The 23,475-nt window shown below is 32.1% G+C and overlaps 2 protein-coding genes across 17 annotated transcripts; one reads left to right on the plus strand and one right to left on the minus strand.

Annotated features, from left to right (window-relative positions):
* Positions 1 to 1,327: 1,327 nt before the first annotated feature.
* Positions 1,328 to 6,428, minus strand: LOC145104652 (uncharacterized). The gene is made up of 17 exons (XM_079041863.1): positions 6,276 to 6,428; positions 5,827 to 6,097; positions 5,648 to 5,741; positions 5,420 to 5,547; positions 5,250 to 5,334; positions 5,024 to 5,159; positions 4,900 to 4,917; positions 4,723 to 4,832; positions 4,486 to 4,606; positions 4,191 to 4,313; positions 3,983 to 4,045; positions 3,655 to 3,878; positions 3,509 to 3,583; positions 2,324 to 2,377; positions 2,214 to 2,241; positions 1,452 to 1,526; positions 1,328 to 1,384 (listed from the first exon to the last, which is right to left on the minus strand). The coding sequence occupies exons 1-17, from the start codon at positions 6,426 to 6,428 to the stop codon at positions 1,328 to 1,330; spliced, it is 1,815 nt and encodes a 604-aa protein (XP_078897989.1).
* A 1,552-nt stretch (positions 6,429 to 7,980) lies between these two features.
* Positions 7,981 to 11,434, plus strand: LOC145105597 (uncharacterized). 16 transcript variants are annotated; one of them, XM_079042684.1, is made up of 12 exons: positions 7,981 to 8,098; positions 8,188 to 8,419; positions 8,681 to 8,728; positions 8,850 to 8,922; positions 9,229 to 9,372; positions 9,566 to 9,612; positions 9,690 to 9,756; positions 9,847 to 9,947; positions 10,042 to 10,228; positions 10,791 to 10,857; positions 10,940 to 11,122; positions 11,220 to 11,434. In XM_079042684.1, exons 9-12 carry the CDS (start codon positions 10,209 to 10,211, stop codon positions 11,349 to 11,351), a joined length of 402 nt encoding a protein of 133 aa, XP_078898810.1. In that variant the 5' UTR covers positions 7,981 to 8,098; positions 8,188 to 8,419; positions 8,681 to 8,728; positions 8,850 to 8,922; positions 9,229 to 9,372; positions 9,566 to 9,612; positions 9,690 to 9,756; positions 9,847 to 9,947; positions 10,042 to 10,208; the 3' UTR covers positions 11,352 to 11,434. The 16 variants fall into 16 exon arrangements, 11 of the variants coding, with proteins under 11 accessions (XP_078898810.1, XP_078898812.1, XP_078898814.1 ...); XM_079042686.1 differs by lacking the exon at positions 7,981 to 8,098 and adding an exon at positions 9,004 to 9,025 and having other exon boundaries at positions 8,111 to 8,419; XM_079042688.1 differs by lacking the exon at positions 7,981 to 8,098 and adding an exon at positions 9,004 to 9,025 and having other exon boundaries at positions 8,111 to 8,419; positions 8,708 to 8,728.
* The last annotated feature ends 12,041 nt before the right edge of the window (positions 11,435 to 23,475 follow it).

Genomic DNA, 23,475 nt, shown 5'->3' on the forward strand with positions numbered 1-23,475 from the left:
ATATGTTAATGAGAAATGAGTCAATATTTAATATGAAATAATAAGTTTTAATTTATATTTCTAAACAAAGATAAAAAATTTAAGAGCAATCAAGTATGTTACCGTTTGAATCCATTCCGATGTTTGGTAACGGTGTTTGAAAACTGTTATTGGAGATATCCATGACTGGGAAAAGAAGTTTGAAGGTATACAATATTAAATATGATACAATGACAATATATGTATTATAAAATAAAAATATATATGAGATACCATTGGAAATGTTAGATAACGGAGTTCTAAAATTTAAATATGAAGGTGTTTGTAACATTGGTTGTTTTGACATTTTCCCATTTGACATAGATGTGCATACGTTTTTGTTTCGATTGACCACTCCTTTGAATGTTTCTGTAAAAAAATTGTTATAAGAAATGGATAAATTATAAATAAAAGTGTAATTGTTTGAAGGTTAGAAAGAAAGTATAAAAACAATGATGTATGTTACCGTTAGAATCGAAGCTGATGTTTGTTGACGGTGATTGAAAACTGTTATTGGAAATATCCATGACTGGGATAAAAAAATTGAAGGTAAACAATATTATATATGATACAATAAGATTGTCGATTATAAAAATAAATTAAACAAATAAATGACTTACCATTGGAAATGTTAGATAAAGGAGTTCTAACATTTAAATGTGAAGGATGATTTGGTAACATTGATTTTTTTGAAACATTGGCACTTGATGTAGATGCGGATACGTTTTTACTTCGATGGACAACTCCTTTAAATTTGCATTGAGAAAAAAAATTATAAATAAAATAACTTATAAATAATATTAGAAATCGATAAATAATATATGAATATTAATATTGATAAATACATATTACTTTAAAAAAGCATTTCAAATTAATTACTTTTATATTTAACTGATAAAAAAAATGTGTACATGACTTTAAGTAGGTTATCTATTAATTTCATTTTCAAAAGATGTGACATAGATGAAATTGAAAGGATTCATTTGGTCATATCTTTTTTTTATTGTCCAAATATAATTTTCTTATTCTTCTTTTTTCTCTAGCCTGGACATGATAGATGTTTCTATCTGAATCTGCATAAGCATATATATATATATATATATATATATATATATATATATATATATAGAGAGAGAGAGAGAGAGACATAAAATAGTTATAATTAAGATTAAAAATTTTTATAAAGAAAGTAATAACATATTAATTGAACGTACCGTTAGCACCCGGGTTACTAACATTTGTAGAAGATAGAATTTGATCGACTGATGTAGTGTACATCGGTATATGTTTTGTATTATCAAGATAGAAATTATTTAATTTTTATCTTCTTATTAGTCTTGTAAACATCCATGTTAATTGTTAGTATCTGAAATATAAGAAAAATAAGAGAAAATATATTAATGGTAATTTTTGTACTGTAATATACTACAAACCTGTACATTTTCAGAATTTATTTTGCCTTTATTTTGTTTATATTTCAGATTCATTGAGGGGTTACACAAAGAAAGCTAAAAGTACAATCGAAATCAATACGAATAGAAATAAAATTTTATATTTATGTTTTTTGAGTTCGGGGGCATTTCTGTGACGTTATAATGACAAATACATTTTTCTATCAGTTTTTTGTTATATTTTTTCTTCTTTATTATTAGTTAATTGTATTTTGTATTACTTGACTGGTAGGTTCTATTTTGAATTAAGGGGCAGTTCTGTCATGTTTCATAGAATTACATATTTGTCATTGATTTGAACCGGTTTACACCAAAAACATATTAATCAAAGGGAAATAGGATATGATGTAGGCTTAAACAGAACCATTTTTAGTTGTTAATATTACTGAATACGAAATTTTCGTTTTTGCATTACCCTACTACTATTTACTTAGCATTAAACTTTAATTCAATGTCACTTAATATGTTCATCCATGTTTTATTCATGTAGGTTTTTATACAATCTTTACACGAAAAACGTCTATCTAAACATCAAGCATATGAAAGTGGACCAGGTGTAAAAAGTATTTCATATTTCCTAATGGCCGATGTTTAGCAGTTCGTAGTAACAACCAGATGTTTAGAGTAAAAAAAACAATGATAAGCAGAATTTAAGTCGCAGAATTCAGAAGAAGAAAAGAATTTTCAATTGTATGATTAACACAAACATTGAGAAGCAATCATATATAATCATGAGAAACTTACCGAAGGAAAAAAGTCGGTGATTGAATATCTGAAATTAAGAAGCATAATTGAGATGCAGAGAGTGTCCTTTGGATTGAAGTATGTAACTGAATATTCGAAATTCAACTTACGTGAGATTATTAAGATTAAGATCCATAATAACCACACAATGTTGTAAAGAAATACTGATTATCATATGTTTCAAATATATACTGACAAATATATGATCAAATCGACATAATAATGAAAATTAAATGTAATAGATATGATTGATATGGATACCATAAAAAAATGCTCTTAATCAGGTAATTATATAATTTCCATATTGAATAACGATTTCTAAGTGAAAGAAATAAATGGTAAAATATGGTATTTTATATTTGTAAAATACGTTTTATCTGCATAATTTGCTTAAATGTGATTTATTTTAAGAAGTTTCGAATCATAATACCTGTCATAGTGGTATGTGTTTTGAAAAAAATACACCTGTGTCAAAAAACCTAACACATCACATGGAATGAGCCGGCGAGGGCATATTAGTCTTTTGCATATATATATATTTTTTGGCCAAAAAGTGTTATGTACTTTGTATTGATTCAGAAACAGAAATATATATTTAAGTTGTGAATGATCCAGATCAATATGAACATTCCGGATGCAATATTTGTAAATAAAAAAAATTGACATGTTATTTAAGTCTACCAGAGGAGACAATAAATTCACAATTATTTTGGAATGTAAAGACTGAAAATTGCAGAGGTTAACAAAAGGATTGACAAAGGCCAAATTTGACATCTGATGCTTATCCATTCTATCCACTGTTACACATTCAAATACATAGACATATCTCATGTGACAACTTCATTACAATGTACATTTCTAACATTACATATAATTTTTGAAAAACATATTCTCGTGATGCATGCACCGATTTCATGTGCATTTGATATACCACTTTTTTTAATTTATTCATATTTGATACATGTTTTTTCATATAGCTAATATACTCATAACACGAAAAAGAAAAGTACATTGCTTTATTTGCACATGAAAGCTAATTCTGTCGAATTATTTTTGATATATTTATGCATAATTAGAATCTTTATAATCATAATTGTTAAGTATTCAAACTTTCATCAGTAGACACACTTATGACACACATATAAAGGAAGGCTTAAAGTACAAAACACACATCGAACAAAAAGAAAAGTTATTGCTTACCTAAAAGCTTAACATCCATATTTATTACGCCAACAAATCACTTTAAAATTGGATTATTCTAATTAACGTCATAACCCAAAAAAACAGTTTTTTACTTCAGATAGAGATTAGAAACAAAAAGAAACCAAGAACTATGAATGTTTGAATACTGAACACCACGAAGAGCAAAACTGCCAAACAGAATCCCAAAAAAAAAAAATTCAAGAATATTGTTGATTCAAAAAGTCTAAATTGAAATCACTTTTCAAGTTTTGGTATTAAAAGACCTGTGTTGCCATCGACCTTGGAATTCAAGCGCGGTACTTTTGTAGACGAATTGACATTATCATATTCATCAACATCAATTGTATCTCCAACGTTTCGTTTTTTTACATTTGGGGGTGAATTAAACTTGAAAGGACTTGTAGCTTCTAATTTGTCGGGCATGGAAGGCGTCAAATTATCACCGGTCTGTGAGATGGCGTCCTTGAAGCAAAATCAAGAAATAGATTTAGTACGAAAATAATAACAAAAAATATTTGATAAAAAAAATTTATATAAAAATAAATAATGTAGTTTTATAGGCTAACCTTCAACGACTTCGTTTCGTGAGATGCGATTTCTATATCATCAGGATTTCCAGAATTACCTGCCTGCTTTAGGTGCATAAAAAGTATGTATTATCATTTGTGGGTTTAAGGTTTTATTCCATCAAGATTTACAATTAATTAGTAATTAGTAAAAATCATTAAATAAAAGTGTGCATCATAATTTCCAAAAAAAGATGTATATAAATACCTCAACAAATAACTTTTTTTCCAAAGCATTGATAACGTTACTATCAAGCGTATAGCCAAGTATCCCAAACCGATTGTAGTTATTGGATACGTTGAATCTATTAACATCTATCTTGAATGCCATCTTTTTATGTACCAGACATTTGAGGTCATAAGGATACATTCTCGGATTATCCCCAGGAAAAAATGTCTTATGTATTATTGTTATGGTTAAAAGCAAATTAATATTAATTAATACAAATAAAATGAAACAAATAATAGAATTTAATAAAACATATATTATACTTAAGTTATACCTGTTTGATTTTCTCTATGAGCTCACTTGCACGTTGTTTGACAAGTCTATAAGCATCTCTATCAAACAGAGTTAGTGTGATTGTGCCAGAATCATCTTGGACACGAATAGGTATTTTATACCTACAAAAATATCCCACATAAATTTATATTAAATATGTTTAAGTTTAACTATACATTATTAATGATTAATAATGTATTTAATTTGTCCGGTTAAGGTTTTTGTAAATGTAAAAAACCTTGGAGCTGAAGAAATCTCCTTTTTTTTACACTTATCAGTAGAGCATTCAACAACCACACTTGCATCACCACTATCTGGACCGCTAAAAACATCTCTTCGATCAACTTTCTTTCCACAGTTTGAACACGCATCATAATACCAATCAATATCTTGTCGTATAGTAAATTGTACCAACAATGATAAATTTCCCGACCTAAAAAAATATAAAATACAAAAAGATTCATAAAAAAACAATGCAACTACAATAAATGAATAATATAAAACAAAATCACATTAAATAAACCAAATTATTGACATACCTCTTGTGGTTCTAGCAAATCGACAACATTTTTAACTTTGTGATTATTCAAAAAGTCTTCATATTCATTGTATGATTGGGAGCTATCAAAAGTCAAAGAAGAAGAAGGGTTTTGAATTCCTCGTAATCCAACCAAGCTGTTTTTTTATTTAGGAAAATAATTATGAAATTAGTAAAATTATTAAAAAGAAACAAAATAAGAATGAATAATTAAAATAGTTTGTTACCTATCTGTGAAGGCCACAATTTCGGGAAGATCAGCATTTATGAACATACGTGTGTGATCAAAATAATTGTTAACAGAAGGAATTCCTGTTGAAAGAAAATAAATTAGTCAAAATAATGAGTAATAAAAAAAGCGTAAAATAACGAAGGTTGCCTTTTATAAGAACTGTACCGTTATAGACATTAAGTCTTGCAAACTGCAAAATAATAACCACACGACCAACTTGTTTATGAGCTTCAAGATAAGAAATCACTTGGTATGCGAAATCTGCAAACAATGTGACGTTAACTTGCAAACCTCTGCAGAAACAGTAAAGGTTAAATGTTTATATAATAATAATAATAATAATAATATTAATAATAATAATTTAATATATAATATAATAAAAGTTATAATTACTCTAAGTTTCTGATTTGTAAAGTTAGTCTATGTTTCGATTTGCTAACATCACGGGAATCCAACTTGCCTAACGAAACAACTTCACCTATAACATCTAAAAAATGACAATACAATATGTCAAATTTATGTAAAATAAAAAAATTAAATATAAAATGCAATAAAATAGGGGGAAAAAGTACCAATTGAGATATTAGATGTAGTTGTCGCAGAGATAATGGTTTCAAACGATACAAAACAAAACTCATATTTTGTTTTGTATTGAAAACCAAGACACTCATGAACCGTTGTTTGTCCATGCAAGTTTAACTTGGAGGTTACATCACTTATTTTAAAAGTGTATTTGTTTGGAGCTATAGTGAAGGATCGGATGTAAATAGCGTCATCTTCTTTCAGTTTGGAGTCAAACCTTTGGAAATCTTTTCGGTAGACACTGGCTCTGATTTTTGTACCCTATTAATATATTGTAAGAATATTATATATATTGCTGACCAATTGTATATTAATTTATATAATTTGGTCAAAGTTGAATCAATTATTCGACCATGAATGAATTTGAATAATATTATTGGAATGAGCAAATACAAAAAAAAATGATTTTGAATAATGTTATTGTAATAGGATATTTTACCATTTCATCCATTAATATCATTTCAATTGATTTCACAACAGTGGGGTCAGATTCGGAAAATGATCTCCACAACCGGATGATACACACTTTTAGTGTGTAATCATCCCTCATATTGTCTAAGTCGCTGATGAAAGTGATATTTCTAGCTGCCATTGTCACTATAACAGAAAGACATACAATATTAAGGATAAACAATGGAAGAAAATTACACATAGAAAATGTAAACACAAACATAATTACAATTATGTCCCTAGAGTAGTAAACATATAAAAAAAGATTTGGCCATTACAATTAACAAAAAAAAGGCAGGATGAACGGGCAGGACATATTTGTCCTTTAGAATTAACAAAAAGATAAAATGAAAGTATGTTGCTATTGATTGTAACGTTTGTTAAAGAATGCATGCAGGGGTAGGGGTATATTAGTCCAATTTGATGTACTTCATAGTTAAAGAATGCATAAAATCGATATTTGAGTATATTTCATATTGATCAAATATAAATAAAGGGTAAAAATGGTATTTTACCAATAAAAAAATAAGTACCAACAGCAGGACAGATTTAACCTTTAAAGTTAGCAAACACAGAAAATGAAAGCATGCTGAGAAGTACAAATTTTTTATGGTTTCTAAATAAAAGCAACGCCAAATTGAAAAGTACAATTTTCCTATTGTTTGATATTGTTTGGTTTCTGTTTTTGGGGTTTTTTTTTCTGCTGGGACGTTTATTTTTTGTGGTTTTTTTGTGTTTTTGTTTTTTTGGATGCTCTTTGATGTGTTTTTTTTAATTTGAAAACAATGTTACCCGAAGATGTAAGATTGGTCAACTTAATTAAGTTATAAAAATATCAAATTAAGAGTATATAATAATAGGATCCAAAAGTGGATAAGATTGACATATATAAATAAAGGGTAAAAAGGGTTTTTAAGGGGTAGATAGGTTGTTAATATCATCTTCTTGGGCGTACATGTATATACACTACAAAGAGAAAACAAAAGACAAAAATGCCCTCCAGCATTTGATCCAGTGGATAGAATGGATAAGCATGAAAAATCAAAATTAACAACGATTGATGAAGGACGAAAATGCCCTAGCCATCATTATTGTTTGATTAGCAATCTGAAAGTAGGTTTTTAAGAAGCAGAAACAATTTTCGATTATGATTATCACACGCATACACATTGAGAATTGAGAAGCATAAACTGTTGTGTAAAAAACAACACAGAAATTAAAAAAAACACACAAGAAGATTCAACTAATAAACAAACAATCTGAAAGTAAGCTTTTAAGAAACTTACCGAACACCTCTTTTCTGCGATTGAGTGGAGGATTTTCGTCTGTGATTGAGTGGATGATTTTGGAGCACGATTGATGAAGGACGAAGGAGACACAATTTACCAAAGAAACGATTGATATAAAGGTTTGAAATATATATTGACTGTAATACGATTTCCATTGAATGCAATTGATAGCATCGATAGCATACCTTATATAAAAGATCGGATACCATAATAAGATGCTATGAAACGGGAATGTAATGAATTTTGGAGTTAATGCCCAGACCTGTTATAACCGAGTAATTCTAAAGAAAACAGGGCGTAGTATATGTTTTGATGCGTAGCTGAATCAAAAAGGGGTATAATAGGTATTTAACTTTGTAAAAATTCAGCTCTTTTCAATTGACACGTGGATTTAGGTTTTGTTTATTTTATTTTATGATTTATATTTTTTGGAAGTGTGTTTTATGTGTTTGTGGTTGTGATGCAGGGCTGATTTTCATCAACTTGCAAATCAAGGGAGTTGATGTGAAGGCTAAACATTTAGGTAAAAGGAATAGCAATTTCCTTTGTATATATCATCCTCCTTACAATTCTTCTTTCGATAACATTAATTCTTTACTTGTGTTTTTGCAGAGACAATGGACTTCAGAGATGGATGCAAAAATGAATGTGTCAGACTTCTTGGATCCAAAGGCCTCCTGTATTTCGAATATGTCTTCAGTAGAGAATGATAGAGATGTTTTGTGGTGGTTTGGTTAGCCATCGTTATTGACGATGACTGTGAAGGTGAAGGAAACAACGGTGATTGTCAGTGTTGTTGTCTTTGGGGTCTGCAAGGGAGGTGTTTTCGTCGGCGCCTTCACAGGTCAGCCGTTATTGTATTCCTATGTATCCATCAATAAATTCTGAAAACACATACAATTGGATATTGATATGCATTTTACGGTTGTTGGAGCGTCAAACACATTTCTTGAAGTTATTGTTCCTTATTCTCATATGTCAATCCTCCACTTGCTTGGCAAAGTGTGTGGCCCTTTTTCAATTGAAGGGTAAAATTAAGATGTAGTCGAAAATTATAAGTTTAAGATTGTATATGATTGATTATATATTCTTTTTTGGAACGCAGGGAGTAATATATGTCCAACTTTTGCAGAACCTGAAGATATTTATTCAGGTAACATCAATTTGAACCCATTTCACCCTTTTATTCTGATTATAAAAGATGTAACAAATAAATTGTGTTCGCAATGGGATAAATGTCTAATTATACGCATGATCTGATACAAATCGAGCAGGTGCATGTTAGGTGTTTGGTGAAATGTCTAACTGAAGCTATCCTTCATTTTTTACCCTTATTCATGACACTAGGTATGCTTTTGTATGAAATTCCATTTCTTTGATCATAACTCTGATCTTTTTTTTTTTAAAAACTGTTTTAAATTTTTGCAGGCAAAAAATGTTGATTTTGATGGTGATGAGATGAATATGCTTATGTCAATTAACCACTTAAAATTCACTTTCAATCCATTACATTAGTAATGAATTAACATAACAGAACTTGCAGTTGCTCTTGCACCTCATATTTATGTCAATTATATGTTTGACATTGGGGATATTTATGTCAATTATTCTACATGTGTTTGACATTGGTTTATTTTATTATTTTGGTTGCAGCCAATACAACTTTGGGCTGGTAAAGAGCTGTTTAGATATGAGAGATTATCCGAATCTTACTTTTACTGAAAAGAGTTACACAAACCCACAATGATGGACTTTACTCGGTTCTTCTTTGGGATTACAATTCGCATGCTGCTTAAGGTACTTTTTTTTCAAAATTCCACCTTTAAGAAGGGTAAAATCGTCTTTTCCAAGACATGTTTGCTGAAACACAGCAATATGTTTCCAAAGGGTAAAACACTCTTTTGGTTTTACAAGATGATGAAAGTTTATCAACCACTTATTTATCTATATTGTAATATAAACTTATTATTTTATATTTATAAATTAACAGGAAAGGGCTTGCATAGGATACCGTTATTAGATGAACAAACAGACAAGGTTAGATGAAATGGGGTTTATAAAATATTTTGAGATAGATAAGGCTAATTTTGTAATTGTTGTGTTTTTTGTTGCAGGTCGGAGACATAATTTGATTATACCTTCTTCATGTTTAAATTTACGAATGAGACAACTTCATATTATGTAAAGTTTTTTTTCTTTGGTTAGCATAAATACTTTTTGATGAATTATGTTTTTTTTAATCTTTTTTTTTTTTTTTTTTTTTTTTTGCAGTGTAATGTGGAAGAAGCTCTGTGAAGCTTGCTTATGTAGGGCATGAATCTGAGGGAACACCGAAACAATAATCAAAGTTTCTTGTGGGTCAAATCATACAGGTGGTTTAATTTTTAAAAGATTTGTTGATTCTTTACACCTTCTCTTATGCATTTTTTAACAAGTTTTCTGACTCTAATATGGTTGAGTGTTCAGATCAGGTTTCTTCATAAACAAGGTGAAAAAAGGAAGATTAAGACCCCATGAAAGATGACATCAAAAGTTGAAATGCTAAAAGATAGACAAATACTGTGCATTTGGCAACTAAACAAACCTCGGAAAGGAATCACGAATTCCAATTCTGCCAGATTCCTTTAGAATCCATGAACCAAACACGGTCTTTGTGAGTTTTCTATTTTTAAAATTTCACTCTTAATAAAATTTTCTATTTTATTTATTTCAACATATACGCGGAGGCTATTTTGGTCTTTTAACAAAAAAAAAAAAGGACGAATTCGACTTATACAACACTGGAATGCTCTGTGAAACTTATTTTTTGAAAAGTTGGTTTTAATTAGTATGGAAATGCTTTTGAGAAACTTATTTTTTGAAAACGCGAATAAGATTGAAGCGGTTCTGGAATGTTTTGAAAGACAAGGGTATTTTGGTCCAAAGTAAAAGGTTATAATCTTTTTTTGAAATTTTTTTCTTCAATAAATGAGTAACATGGGCGAATTTTTTTTTTTTCAAATTTGAACTCTTACACTAATGTTGATGTGTGTGTGTACGCTTAGTTCATGTATGTTTAATCGATTACTAAAATTTGATTTTCAAAAATATATTTTTTTCAATAAAAGAGTAACAGTACACATTCTTTTTTTGAAATATGATCACTTATGTTGCTGATGTGTGTTCGAGTATGCGTGTGTTTACCTTTTTTTTTTTTTTTGTTATTTGGTGCTGAGATTGGATCTTGATTCGGAGTTGAATTGCCGTACACCTAGGGCTAGGCATTACTGTATTTTTATGAAGGTTATTTTGATCCCCATTTATAAATACCACATGTTTTTATTTATTTATATATTTTTACTAATTTTTTTTATTTTGGCACAAGGATTCAATCACAGCGGGAGAGACGTTGTCGGTGCAAAATTACCAAAATACAACAAATAGAAGCGTTAAACTGAATGCATTAATACCCTTCAACAGATGTCGTTATGAGGTTTTTATTAAAGAGTATTTTAGTTTTTGGTGGGATATACAGATTGAGAGTTTCCCAATGAAGACTGCTTATGAGGTTTTTTCTATTATTTGTTGGGATATAAAAGAAACCAACGATTGAAAAGCAAAACGAGTTTTATTTACTATCTTTGTTGATGGTAATTATTCTACAGGAAGCTACATTGTTGAAGTCCGGTGCCTGGAGGCTGATTGCAGACATTATTCTAATAAAAGGATGTACGAGTATTTTTGCCTTATCTTATGCATGTAGACCCTCTCTTCTTTTGACTATCTTTCAGTTCTAGAAGTGAACGTATGTTGTTTCATCCATGCAGTTGTAATGAACGGGAATATAAATTAAGTTCATAGTGTTTACTATCAAAATAAACGACTTTTGTACACAAAAGAAAACCATTCTCTACTTAACACAACCCCATTTTTAAAGTGAAGTGAACCAAATACAAAACAAAAAATCATCAACGATTAGTTAAACTTCATCCGACCCAGCGCCAACGGTGCATCTAATTCCTACTAATTATTATTTTGCATACTAGACTTCTACGCTTTTCTTTTTTTCAACCACAAATACGTTTCTTTTTTTGTCAATTAACCCTTTGTTTTTTCTTTTTTATGAACCGAAAATATAGTTACATATTTGGTCCCTTCACTTTTGTTAACATGCTAGTCCTATATTATTTATAATTTTAACCAAATTTTTTTGGGTACTACCCTATTTATCCGAACCTGAATTTAAGTATAGGTTGGTTATCGGTTATGTTTTTATTTGGAAAAACCCGAACTACTAGGAACTCGAAAGTTATACCCGATCAACACCCTTAGTTTGAATAACCAGTTAATATGAATTATGTTCGTTTGATCCGAAAATCAATATTAGGTGCTGTTTTTTTTTAACAAATGAAATTTATAATTTGTTTTTAAAATGATATTGTAAGGTTTAGGATCAAAATATGTGTTTTTAACATGATAATTGTGATGTTAATGATATAAAATTATATACATATAAGAGATTTATCATATTTATGGACAGATAAATAATGTTATATTCGTTCTCAAAATTCTTTAAAATCTTAGCATATATTTATCGATTATTTTATCTTAAGATGATCATTAAAATCAAATTTGTCACATACGACAAAACTGGTTTTTAAAATGATAGTTAATAAGTTATAATGGACACTCTTTAGCATCATCAAAATCATACTTTTAATATGACAGTTAATAATTTATAATTTAATAGTTGATTCATTACTAATTTATAATTTAATAGTTGATTCATTACTAATTTATAATTTAATAGTTGATTCGTTAATCGTTTTGAGTTTTTTTAGAAAAGCTATATCCCTCATTTTTAGTGGATATTCATTTGTATAAATGTTCATTTACTAAGGTATGTTTTGCATACTATGACTTCTACATCATATAAAAGGGTAATTGTCACCACTACCACTAGATGTCACCATCAACCAGTACATAATCGTAACTATGGTTCATGAGTAAGACTATTATTATATTGACGTCCATAAATTAAGAAACAAGCATATCTATAACTTTTCTGTATGTAATTTAGGATAAAAATGCATGTCAAGTGGGGTGCATGCACCCCACTCAAATCGAATGTATCCACCACTCCCATCAACCATCGTTCTCACCATCAACATGAAGAAGGCAAAACTCAATGTCTCAATAACAAAGAAGATGATGTACACACTTGAACATTTGACATCATTTACGGATCATCACATCCTTAAGGACCTTAACACTAGAGCCTAGAGGTGAACATGGGTCCGTTTGAGCTGGTATAGGCCTGGTCCAAAATGGTTTGGTCAATGTTTTTGACTGCTGTTTTGTTTCTCAGAAAAGAACATTACATCCCTAATCCCTACACTTCAAATGAAGTTTATTAAATATCTACATGAAGCCCTTTATCTTTTACTTTGTATCATTTACACCACTTTAAAACATAAAACTTTTCAAAAACACCCCAGTATCAAATATGTTTACATATTTGATCCATATTAATATGCACTCCATCATCAAGTGTTTAAGCTAAACACATAGTTTAGTTAGTATTTTGTTTATCAAACATCTAAAATATCTTCTAGTATATTTAAATAGTAGTTTAATCAAAATCATCGGTATTTGTAAGTTTTGTTACTCCAATGTCACATTCGACTATGCTAATATTTTCTAAGAACATAAATATTATGATTAGAAGATCATTGGTGTTTCTGAGTTATATGGTAAAATGGACAGCTCGGACGATTGAGTTGGCCCATAAACATTTTTTGTTTAAGATTTATTAATTTAACAATTGATGCTCTAAATGTGTTTACAAAAATTATATTTAACAATGGAGATCTAATAATTTGAATAAATTGATTGACGAAGTATATACATTAAATTATATTTTTGGCTTAAATTCGTTCTATTCGTTCTATTTTTAACTTATATTGATAAATCATGTTGATTACCGAACTGAATGGTTCATCCTCTAATGGTTAAGAGAATATATGGTTGTTTAACCTTTCGAAGCCAGTTGCAAGACTTTTGATTCGTTCATAAGTTGTAACAAACGCTCTCAGTGTTAAATGATTCAAAGGTAACATCAAAATTGAACCCTTAAAGGGGTTAATGCATTTAGTTGCATGATGAAAAGCTCCACAAGTGCACCACAAATGTCCATCTGAGCCACACGAAAAAGTCAAGTTATAGAACAATTCCAATGGAATTGGTATCCGAGATAACCATCGAATGAATGGAATTCAACTATGTCCAGATTCCTTCAAATTCCATGCTTATGGTATTTTACAAGATAGGTGGAAGTGATCAATTTCCTTCCTCCTTTTTATTAAAACACCAAAATACTCTCATTATAATATATAAAAAATAGAAAATTTAATTATATGTGAAAATTAATAATTATTCAAATTTATATTTCCTTACTCTTTCATAAGTCCAGTTTTTTTGATAACATATGGAAAATTAAAAATTTGATTGTGCAAGATTTTACCTGCTCACAACATACAATACAAACTTAGTAATTAAAGGATAAAAACTGTTGATGTGTTTTTTGAATATCTGGTTGTCCATTATTACACATATGCACTTCATAACCTGAATTACACATATCACCAGTTTTAAAATATTTAACAATTTATCAAATGTCTAAATGGTGCCCTTCATATGAAACAAGAAACTTTCCACATTTAGGAGCAATCAAAATGTTGTTTTCACATTCACATTTCCACCTTGGATGCCACGGGGGCACCAACTTTTCTGCCTCCGCAATGTCATTTGAAGCTGAAGGTGCCACATCAGCCTCCTCTTCAGTTCTTGCTGTTCCATTATTGGTTTCAGGCACACACACACTATTACAACAACACATCATTTTGTAAATTAGACTAATGGTAATTTAGTAAATAATTTCTTAGTGTTTTAAAATAAACCTGTGTGTGGGTAAATTCTTAACAGATGTGGTTCTTATCAAGATCTGTATCTTTCAATAATTTTATAATTGTTTATTATTGTTCAAATTTCTTGAATCATAAATATTATTATTCTAAATCAATTTTGGCAATCTTATTAAAACTTAGTTCATAACACATTCCTTCCAGAACACCTCATGTTTGCTTTTGTGTTACTATTTCCAGACACATATCCAAATTACATCTAAAGTTTGAATCCTATACACACACAATGAAGTGAAAACTGCGTTAACATGCAAGAAATGAAGTAAAGAGAGAAAATGATCAGATCAAAAGCAAGCACTTGAAGTTAAATGAACAATGTTGTCACTGTTGTTGGGAAATTGCGTTTTTGGCATAATTTCAATATTAAGTATCATGTATTAGTATTGAAATACTTTTCCCACTCCTATAAATATAGCATTTCGTTCTGCATGTACTTTATGCATTAAATTATGTACTTTGGTGCATGTCCCAAAAACACACACCCCTTTGTATCAGAGGAATACTAGGGTTCATGTCAAAAATCAAGCGTAGATCATTTTCTTGCGGAACCAATGCAGAAATTGGGGATTCAAAGAGGCAACCAATTGACTCGAACTACCAAAAATTATCAAGTAATTACGAAATATAGATATAGAAACACGCATTGAAATTGAAATTGAAGATCTGGATTTGAAGGGAAGCAGAGAGATCAAACATCAAACCTAGATAAGATTAAATTACAATCTGAAGAGAGGTGTATTTCTTCCCAGGACACTCTTTGAACATGGATTCCAATGCTCAAGTAACAAAACCTCCTGTAGCACCTCCAAACATCTTCGATTTAATATAGGGTTATTGTCATGATAACCAAAGGAAGAGACTGACTCTTGGGATCAGAATCCAAGCAATTGTGATTGGATTCCTTCATCTAGTTTCAGGATCAATACATACCTTGAACACTCAATGAATAATACATAGACAAAACATACCACTGAAACTTACTCACCACTTTCATCTGGTTCTTGGTTTAATGTCATCTTCAATTTGGTGCTGCTCTTTGGGTTTGACTTAATCTTCAATCTGGTTCTTGGTTTGATTTTATCTTCAAACAATCATATTACTAATAGATGTTCTCTATAGAATCAACCACGGATCAATCACGTTACTAAAAGACACCAAAGGTAATTAACTTATAAAAATTGTCAGAATCCATTGGAATCAATCACATTACTAATAGATATCAATTAGAATGAATCATATGACTAGTAGATATTAAATAGAATCAATCACATTACTATTAGAAATCAAATTACTAATAGAATTGATCACATTACTAATAGATATAATTTCAATTCAAGATAAATTATCAAATCCAAGAGAGCAAAATCAAATTTAAGATAAATTATTAAAATCCAAAACCATTAGTAAAAGTAAAATGTAAGCAAGACCACATATTATCTTCTGGAATAACCCAAACATCATTGTCTCGTTCTTAATGGAGCCTTAACAACTCCAAAGGGAACAAAATTTCTTCCCATAGATGTTGAAAATAGACCAAGTACTTATGTCCAACTTTCTAAAGAATTTTCCCCGCCCACCACTTATCCATGTAGTTCACTAAAGTTTGCAAAATGACAATAATAATTGGTTACCACGTTTGTAAGTGGTTGCTTGGCTGACCTGGACTCCAGGTCATTTAATAAGATGCCTTGTTGGATTTTGGGGTTAAATTGAAACCTAATTCATGCTTCGACATATTAGAAGCATTATCTTGTAAAAAAGAAAAGATGAAAATATTTATTCTCTTGAGATGGATTGGAAGTGTTCATCGAAATGCAAGGCAATGTGTGCTGAATAGGTGCGACCGTGGAGATGAATGCATAATATGGACTTCATTGACTCCTAAAAACCTAGCTCATATGTTTTTAGTTCCCTAATTTATGGTAAGTGCTTTACATTTTGTAATTGATGAATATGATGTCATACCCCCAAACCAGAACGGCGGAAACGTTCGGGGGCGGAGGACGTCATGTAAGTATCACAACACATGCATTATAGTAATCAAAGTACAAACAACCATTGCATTAATAAGTATAAGTTTTACATAAGTGTTTAAACATTACATATTCAAACATCAAAGTAGATACGGTAAAAGACAAAAGACGCAACACGGTACTAAGCTGTCTTCTCAAAAGCTTCGGGGGTGTACCTGTCTACTGGATTCCTGAGAATACAAGTTATTTTGAAAGAGTAGATCAACATTTAAGCTAGTGAGTTCATAAGTATTTTAGTTATATGAAGTATACTCTAAGTTCTTGGAAAACTTCGCTGGTTCCTCCAGAAAATCCTATATTTTCTGACGTGATAAAATGATAACCAAAATAGTTCTCTCTGTAATTACTTAGTTTATACTAGTTATATATAACCTAATATCGAACGGACAGTTGAATGTGTGAATATGCCCTAAGCCCACAACCAAACAAGGAACATGAAGTAAGGCGGAAGTCACACATTCCACTGTCTATTGGATATTACTTATATATAACTCTTATGTATAAACTAAGAAATTATAGAATTAACCAGTAAAGTTCCTTTATGTTATACTAGTTTTGAGAGAACGATTGATTACGTTCTAGAAAATCCTATATGTTCTGCTTTACAGCTGATAAGTAGTTTTAATCCCATAAACCGTTCTATTTAAGTATTAATGTACTTATAATAAAGTTTAACATAATTATAACTATCCATAAAATTATAAGAAGGATGTTTTCCTTTTTGTTGGTGAAAAGTGGTTTTAAATCCCCATAAAACCTTACTGTAAAGTGGTTTTAAATCCCCATAAAACCGTTCCGTTTTATTTGTGGAAAGTGATTAATACAGTAGTATTTTTTAAAAATAAACTACTGAAGAATAACTACCCTAATATTTAGGGTTTAAAATGTGATAAAGTTGTAACCATGCTGGACTAGAATGAACACGACGACCTACTGGTATCGAAACTGAATATGTGACATTTGTCACCCCATGGCTGATTTGCCGGACTGTAGCTAACAGTCGGGATGTAGGATTGTCAGTCCCCTATAGATCTATACACACAATGCCCGCTCTCCCTCCAGGAGACTCTGGTTACAAGAATGTAACATAGCAAGTATTGCTATGTCCTGAATACGTACCATCACATTAGAGTTTGAGTAAAGATCGAATTATATCCTTTTCTTGACAAAGTAGTTTAGACCTCGTATACTTATCTAGAAAATAGATTTCTCGTTTGTTTCATAAATTATACCTATTATAATTTATACGTTCTTTCTGATTAGCATGATCTATCCTGAAAGTACCCCTTTGCTTAGCATGATACAAAGGTAATGATACCGACTGAAGTAACCTTTTATATTCTCATATGTATAATGTATATAATTAAGAAGGAAACGGCCTTCGGACAAATAACCCCACCTTAAGTCCACATCCAAACAAGGAAAAGGAAATAAGGCAACTCATTAGTCCTAAGCCCTTTAAGTCTTATTTATATACTTATACATATATGAACATGATTTTGACAATTATGAGTTAAAAAGAGTTATAATTACATTTTAAAGAGTTTAACAGTATCTTAAAAGAGTTTATGTGATTGTGAAAAGAGTTCACATGACTTTAAGTCATTATGAAAGTATTGGGAAATCCTTTATTGTAAAAATAAAGATTCAAAGCATAAGGAAATCTTTTATGTGATTAATATCACAAGTATTTACTAACACAATTAGATTGTGTTCAACTTGTATTCCCCCCCCCCTAAAAAGCATTTAAAATCATTTAAAAGGTAGATTATAGGGGTATGAACTCACCTTATGTTGGAGATTTGATTGCATATATGATATAGGGTGATTGATATGGCAAGTGAAGTCCCGAGCAAAAATAGATCCTATTTAGCATATTATTACACAAATATGTGTAAAGTTAATGAATATAACTACAAAGGTGTTTAGGAAACAACCTAGGATGCTAGAGTAACTCACCAAAAGAGTGTTAGAAACAAATTAGGAGGCTGAAATGGAGTTCACGGCCAAGAGTGAAGGGTTCACGGCCCTATGGTGTGATCACGGCCCAAGAACATGAAGAACACTTGAAGTGTTCACTGCCAAGATGATGTGTTCACGGACCTAGGATGGTTCACGGCCCAAGAACACCTGATGATCTTGAAGAAAAGGTGATGAATCAAAGATGGAATCAAAGGGTTTCACATGAACAACAAGAAAAGGGAAGTGTTTCTTACACTTTTGAGGAGAAAGGAGGGTTCATGGTTGATGATACTTGAGAGAGAATGGGGTGGTTCACGGTTGGAAGATGTGAAAATGAGGAGAAAATGGCTAACACTCTCTTATATATACGAGGGTTCACGGTCCGAAGGGTTCACAACCCTGAACCTCGTTTACGGTCCGAAGGCGGTGCTGGCCGATAAGCATTCACGGTTTGAGGTGTTCACGGATGAAGCCTCGTTCACGGTCCGAATTTTTGGCTTCGCATGGGTTTCTCGGTCCAACTTGTTTTACTTCATTAAGCATACAACACCTTGAATACAAGGTGTAAACACTTAAATAAAATATTAATCCACTCATTCAAGATAAAATAATATTTAAGTTGACTTTAGTTGACTGGAGTTTGACTTTAAATGACTCGGGTTGAGTTTTCAAGAAGAAAATAACGGGTTGTTACATTATCCCCCCGTTAGAGAGAATTTCGTCCCGAAATTAAGTCTAAAGAATATACATGGACGAAGGTGAAAGGTACTGACACTCATGTTTCATTTGATATTCCCGCTCTTTAGTGAAATCAGGTCCTCGCTATGTATCTTAGCGGACCTTCACTAATGGGGTAAGGATCTGATTAGTCCTAACGACTTCGGTGTCTAGGATTTCTACGGATTCTTCCACAAAGTTGAGGCTCTTGCTTACCTCGATCTAATCGAGTGGAATAACAAGATTCTCGTCGGACAAACAGGTTGAAGGATAAGGACGTGGAAGGTAGAGTGTATGTTATTGGATTCTCGAGGTAGTCGGGGTCTATAAGCTACTGGACCAAATCTAGTAAGAATCTCGAATGGTCTCATGTACCTTGGATTTAGTATTCCATGCTTTCCGAAATGTATCATGCCCTTCCGGGGTGAGACCTTCACATGACGAGGTCACCAACATGGAATTCCAAGGGTTTTCTCTTATTGAAGACGTAGCTTTTCTGTTTGACCCCGGGAGCTTCACGTTGCTCTCGGATTTGTACTCTCTTCTCGGTAGTTTCTCGGATGAATTCCGGACCTGCTGTCTGGAAATTTGACCTCTAGCTAGTTGCTTGTCACCTAATTTAGTCCAGCGCAGAGGGGATCTGCACTTGCGACCACAAAAGGTTTCGAATGGAGCAACTTTAAATGCTAGCATGATAAAGGACTCGACTAATTGGTAAATGGGTATCCCATGCTTTACCAAAGTCGATCACGTATGCTCTCAGCATGACTTCTAATGCTTGAATCGTTCTCTTATTCTGTCTGTCAGTTTAAGGATGGTAGGCTATGCTCATGACTAGCCTAGTTCCCAGAGACTTCTGAAGTGACTGCCTGAAATGGGAGATGATTCTATTATCTCAAATGGAGATAACAGATATTGGAACACCGTGCAGTCTAATTAATCTCTCTAACACACGATCTAGTTAACTTCTCTATTTTGCCTACTTCCTTAAAATTATAGGAAGTGCGCGGATGTGGCTAATCTAACGACTATCACCCAAAATGACATCAAGTTCACCTGTTGCCTTGTGTAACTTGATTATGAATCCCATTGTAATCCGCTACCATTTCCACTCAGGTATCTCCGGTTGTTGTAGTAAGCCTGCGGGCTTTTGCTCTGAAGTTCATAATAAGACTCATACTTGGCTCATCCATCATCACCTCGTGTATATGAGTCGTATATAATTTAGATCGACAAAACGTTCGGTTGGGTGGCTCTACCCCAAGTCCACAACCAGACAAGGAACAGGAAATAGGGCGGAATCACACATCCTATATCTTGTTGAGTCTGAATTATATGCCACTCTTGCGTATACACTTAGCAGCGATAGATTAACCTAATGAGTTCTTAGACTCTATTCTTGAACTTGACCTGTGGTACAAGTGGTCTTCCTCGGAGATCTATTGGGTATACTACAGGTGGTTACTGGCTTTTGAGACTTCTTTGGTGCTTTTTGCTTCAAGTTTTCTATCTATTGAGCAGGCTAGAAGGTGTGGTACCCCTCGCATGGGTACTTCTGAAGTCTAGTGAGAGATGATATGAGGGTTTGCGTTATGGATTGGAAGAATTTCATCTAACGGCCGATTAAGGAAAAGTTCTTTTACACAACATAAGAATTTTTGCATGGTAAGGACCAAGCCAAACCATGTCGGATGAGCATGTCGGAACTTCTCGACGAAATAGTTATTAAGTCGATCTGGAAGAAATGATTACTAGGATGATGAACTATCCTATGTACATAAGTTTCTTCAGCGCTTCCGGTTTTATTCTGTTATTATCACTACAAACCCCTTTTTGATTCGGACATGGCGAGTACTAATAATACGAGGGTTCTGGAAATTTGAAATTATGAATTTTCATGAAATGATCCCTACTAGGTCTCTCTATAACCGCTTGGTGTACACAAGTCATGCATAATTAAGATTGGTAAGACCGTTGACTGAGCAACCCTGCCCTAAATCCACAACCAAACAAGGAACAGGAAATGAGGCGGGACCACTCACTCTAAATCTACAAATCTTAATTATAAATGACTCTAATATATACACTAAGCCATCATAGTTTACCTGCTAGGGTTAGTGCTGTGATTTGGTTCGAACGAGAGAGTAATCATAATTATAAATAAATTATTGGGGTTTGGAAGCGTACCAAATTATAGCAGGGTTCCTTGATGCTTCCCCATTCTCTGGGGTCAAACTCCCCCTGCTCCCCCATCGTTCTTCTCTGTTGGACAGTCCCTCTTGTAATGTCCTATTTCACCACAAAGATGACATATTGGACTGGTTCCAACGTTGGTAATTAAAGTGATGAAATCGACCGGAGTCCTACAGAAACAGGCGAGGTGCCCCTTCATGTTGCATCTATTGCAATGCAGCACTCGACAGACTCCATGATGATGGTAGTTGCACTTGCTGCAGTGTGGGAGGTTTCCTAAATACGGTGTGGTCGGTGTTGGGATAACAGGGCTGATGGGGGTATTGACTGCCCCAGCTTGTTGCCCTTCAGATGGTCCTTAAATTGAACAACTCCCTTTCTCGTCCTTGAATTTTTCGTTTCCGGATATTAGGTTTAAGGTTCAGAGTGTCTTTACAAGTAGACACTTGTTGCTGAAATTGGTTATCACCACGATCGGGATTGCCGATCACATTTCCACTAACATTTGTGTTGTTAGCACTTAGCATTAAGGTGAGCCATGACAGCTGCTACGGCTGCTGTGACTGCAGCTTGAAACGTAGCCGCATCTATCTGAAGGATTGGTGTTTTATCGGAGGGTTGGTTACGTTTCTTCGGAGGCATGATTCTGTTATAAGATGAGAAAATGAGCTCGTGAGCGATTATGGTTGGCTCTAGATGTATTCTAATCATTTATATGAATATAAAATTTTCATTTCGTTATACTGATCTCAAAGATTCGACCTACATCCCTATGATGCAGCCCTGGTAAAAGAGTAAAAGGAAGTTTCTAGAATGGCTACCATACGAGTGTCATCCGAACGAAGTTATCTTTGGTTGGTGAATACTATGATCCAACTTCCGAAAAGATTTGAAAGTAATTCATAATAGAGTCTACATAAAATAGACTTATGAATTTGAGAAGTAATCACTCTCGATTGAGATTTCGTGATCCGATTTATTGTTATTAGCCATGACAGGAAAAGACGATAAGCTCGAAACCTAATGTGAGTAATTTAATCACTAACTCACTAGGTTGCATTAATTTATTAGTTATTATTGTGACGAAAAGACACTCATACACTTTGCATGTAACACACATGGTTTTCCTATGTTCTCTGTTCTATTCTGGGTGATAATGATTTGTTTTCTCTTGGTATTTATGTGGTGTCCTTCTCCTTCGTAGGTATATTGAATTTCTGTGCCGTCTTACTTCCGATTCTTACACTGATCTCCATTACTTCATAATGAAGAGTTAGAATCCCGGAAGTTCATTCAAACCTCTCATTGGTGTCCTTAATAGGGTAAGGGCATTTGGTGGTTTCTATAGTTTCTTTACTTCTCATCTGTTTCTTTCTCGGAATTCTCCTAATGAAATTCTGCTGGAACCTCGCTGATTCCTCGGTTGATTATTGGAGTGGCTACATCTATCTAAGTGTTTTTCACGAGAATGGGAATGTCTAAATAATCCTTGAGATTAATAAAAATTATATTTTTATGAAGATGATCATTTCTGGTCTTTCTATAATCACAAAGTTTGTACAGATTATATATAATTCAGATTAAATAGACCTTCGAATAAGTGATTCTACTCTAAAACCACAACCAAACAAGGAACATGAAGTAGAGTGAAAATCACCTATTCTAAGTCTATAAAATCTCAACTATATATGACCTTAAAGTATACACTTAGTAATTATAGACCTACCACAAAAGGTCTTTTTAACAATTCCCAAAAGTTAAAAATGGTACCTAAAATACTTCTATGGTATTTTAATTATAAGTTTGATTCTTGGACTTCTAGACATAAGAAGTTGATAAGTTTTCATTTTTATTCTTATAGCATCCTAAAATACTCCTATAGTATTTTAACCTTTATGTTTGGTTCTAGAATTCTTCTGGTACCTAGGTAAGTTTTAGACTTGTTGCAACACTACAATCACTCCTGAACACATGTTGGTCATATCTCAAATGAATATAGTTGATCAGGATATATTGATCCCAGATATGATTAC

Source organism: Lactuca virosa, chromosome 4, assembly GCF_052849685.1.
Source record: "Lactuca virosa cultivar CGN04683 chromosome 4, Lactuca_virosa_CGN04683_v6, whole genome shotgun sequence".
NCBI classification, from domain to species: domain Eukaryota; kingdom Viridiplantae; phylum Streptophyta; class Magnoliopsida; order Asterales; family Asteraceae; genus Lactuca; species Lactuca virosa.

Bases quoted from the DNA above. Each gene is read 5' to 3' on its own strand.
- LOC145104652 (XM_079041863.1), bottom strand. From the start codon at position 6,428: ATGGCAGCTAGAAATATCACTTTCATCAGCGACTTAGACAATATGAGG. The intron at 2,378-3,508 runs GTAAAAAACTGT...TATGATAATCAG, and splicing joins GTTTCTAATCTCTATCTGAA to TATTTCTTTACAACATTGTG. The intron at 1,527-2,213 runs GTAAGTTTCTCA...TTGTACTTTTAG, and splicing joins TCACCGACTTTTTTCCTTCG to CTTTCTTTGTGTAACCCCTC.
- LOC145105597 (XM_079042684.1), top strand. From the start codon at position 10,209: ATGAACCAAACACGGTCTTT. The intron at 10,229-10,790 runs GTGAGTTTTCTA...TTTGGTGCTGAG, and splicing joins ATGAACCAAACACGGTCTTT to ATTGGATCTTGATTCGGAGT. The intron at 11,123-11,219 runs GTTTTTTCTATT...ATTATTCTACAG, and splicing joins CAATGAAGACTGCTTATGAG to GAAGCTACATTGTTGAAGTC.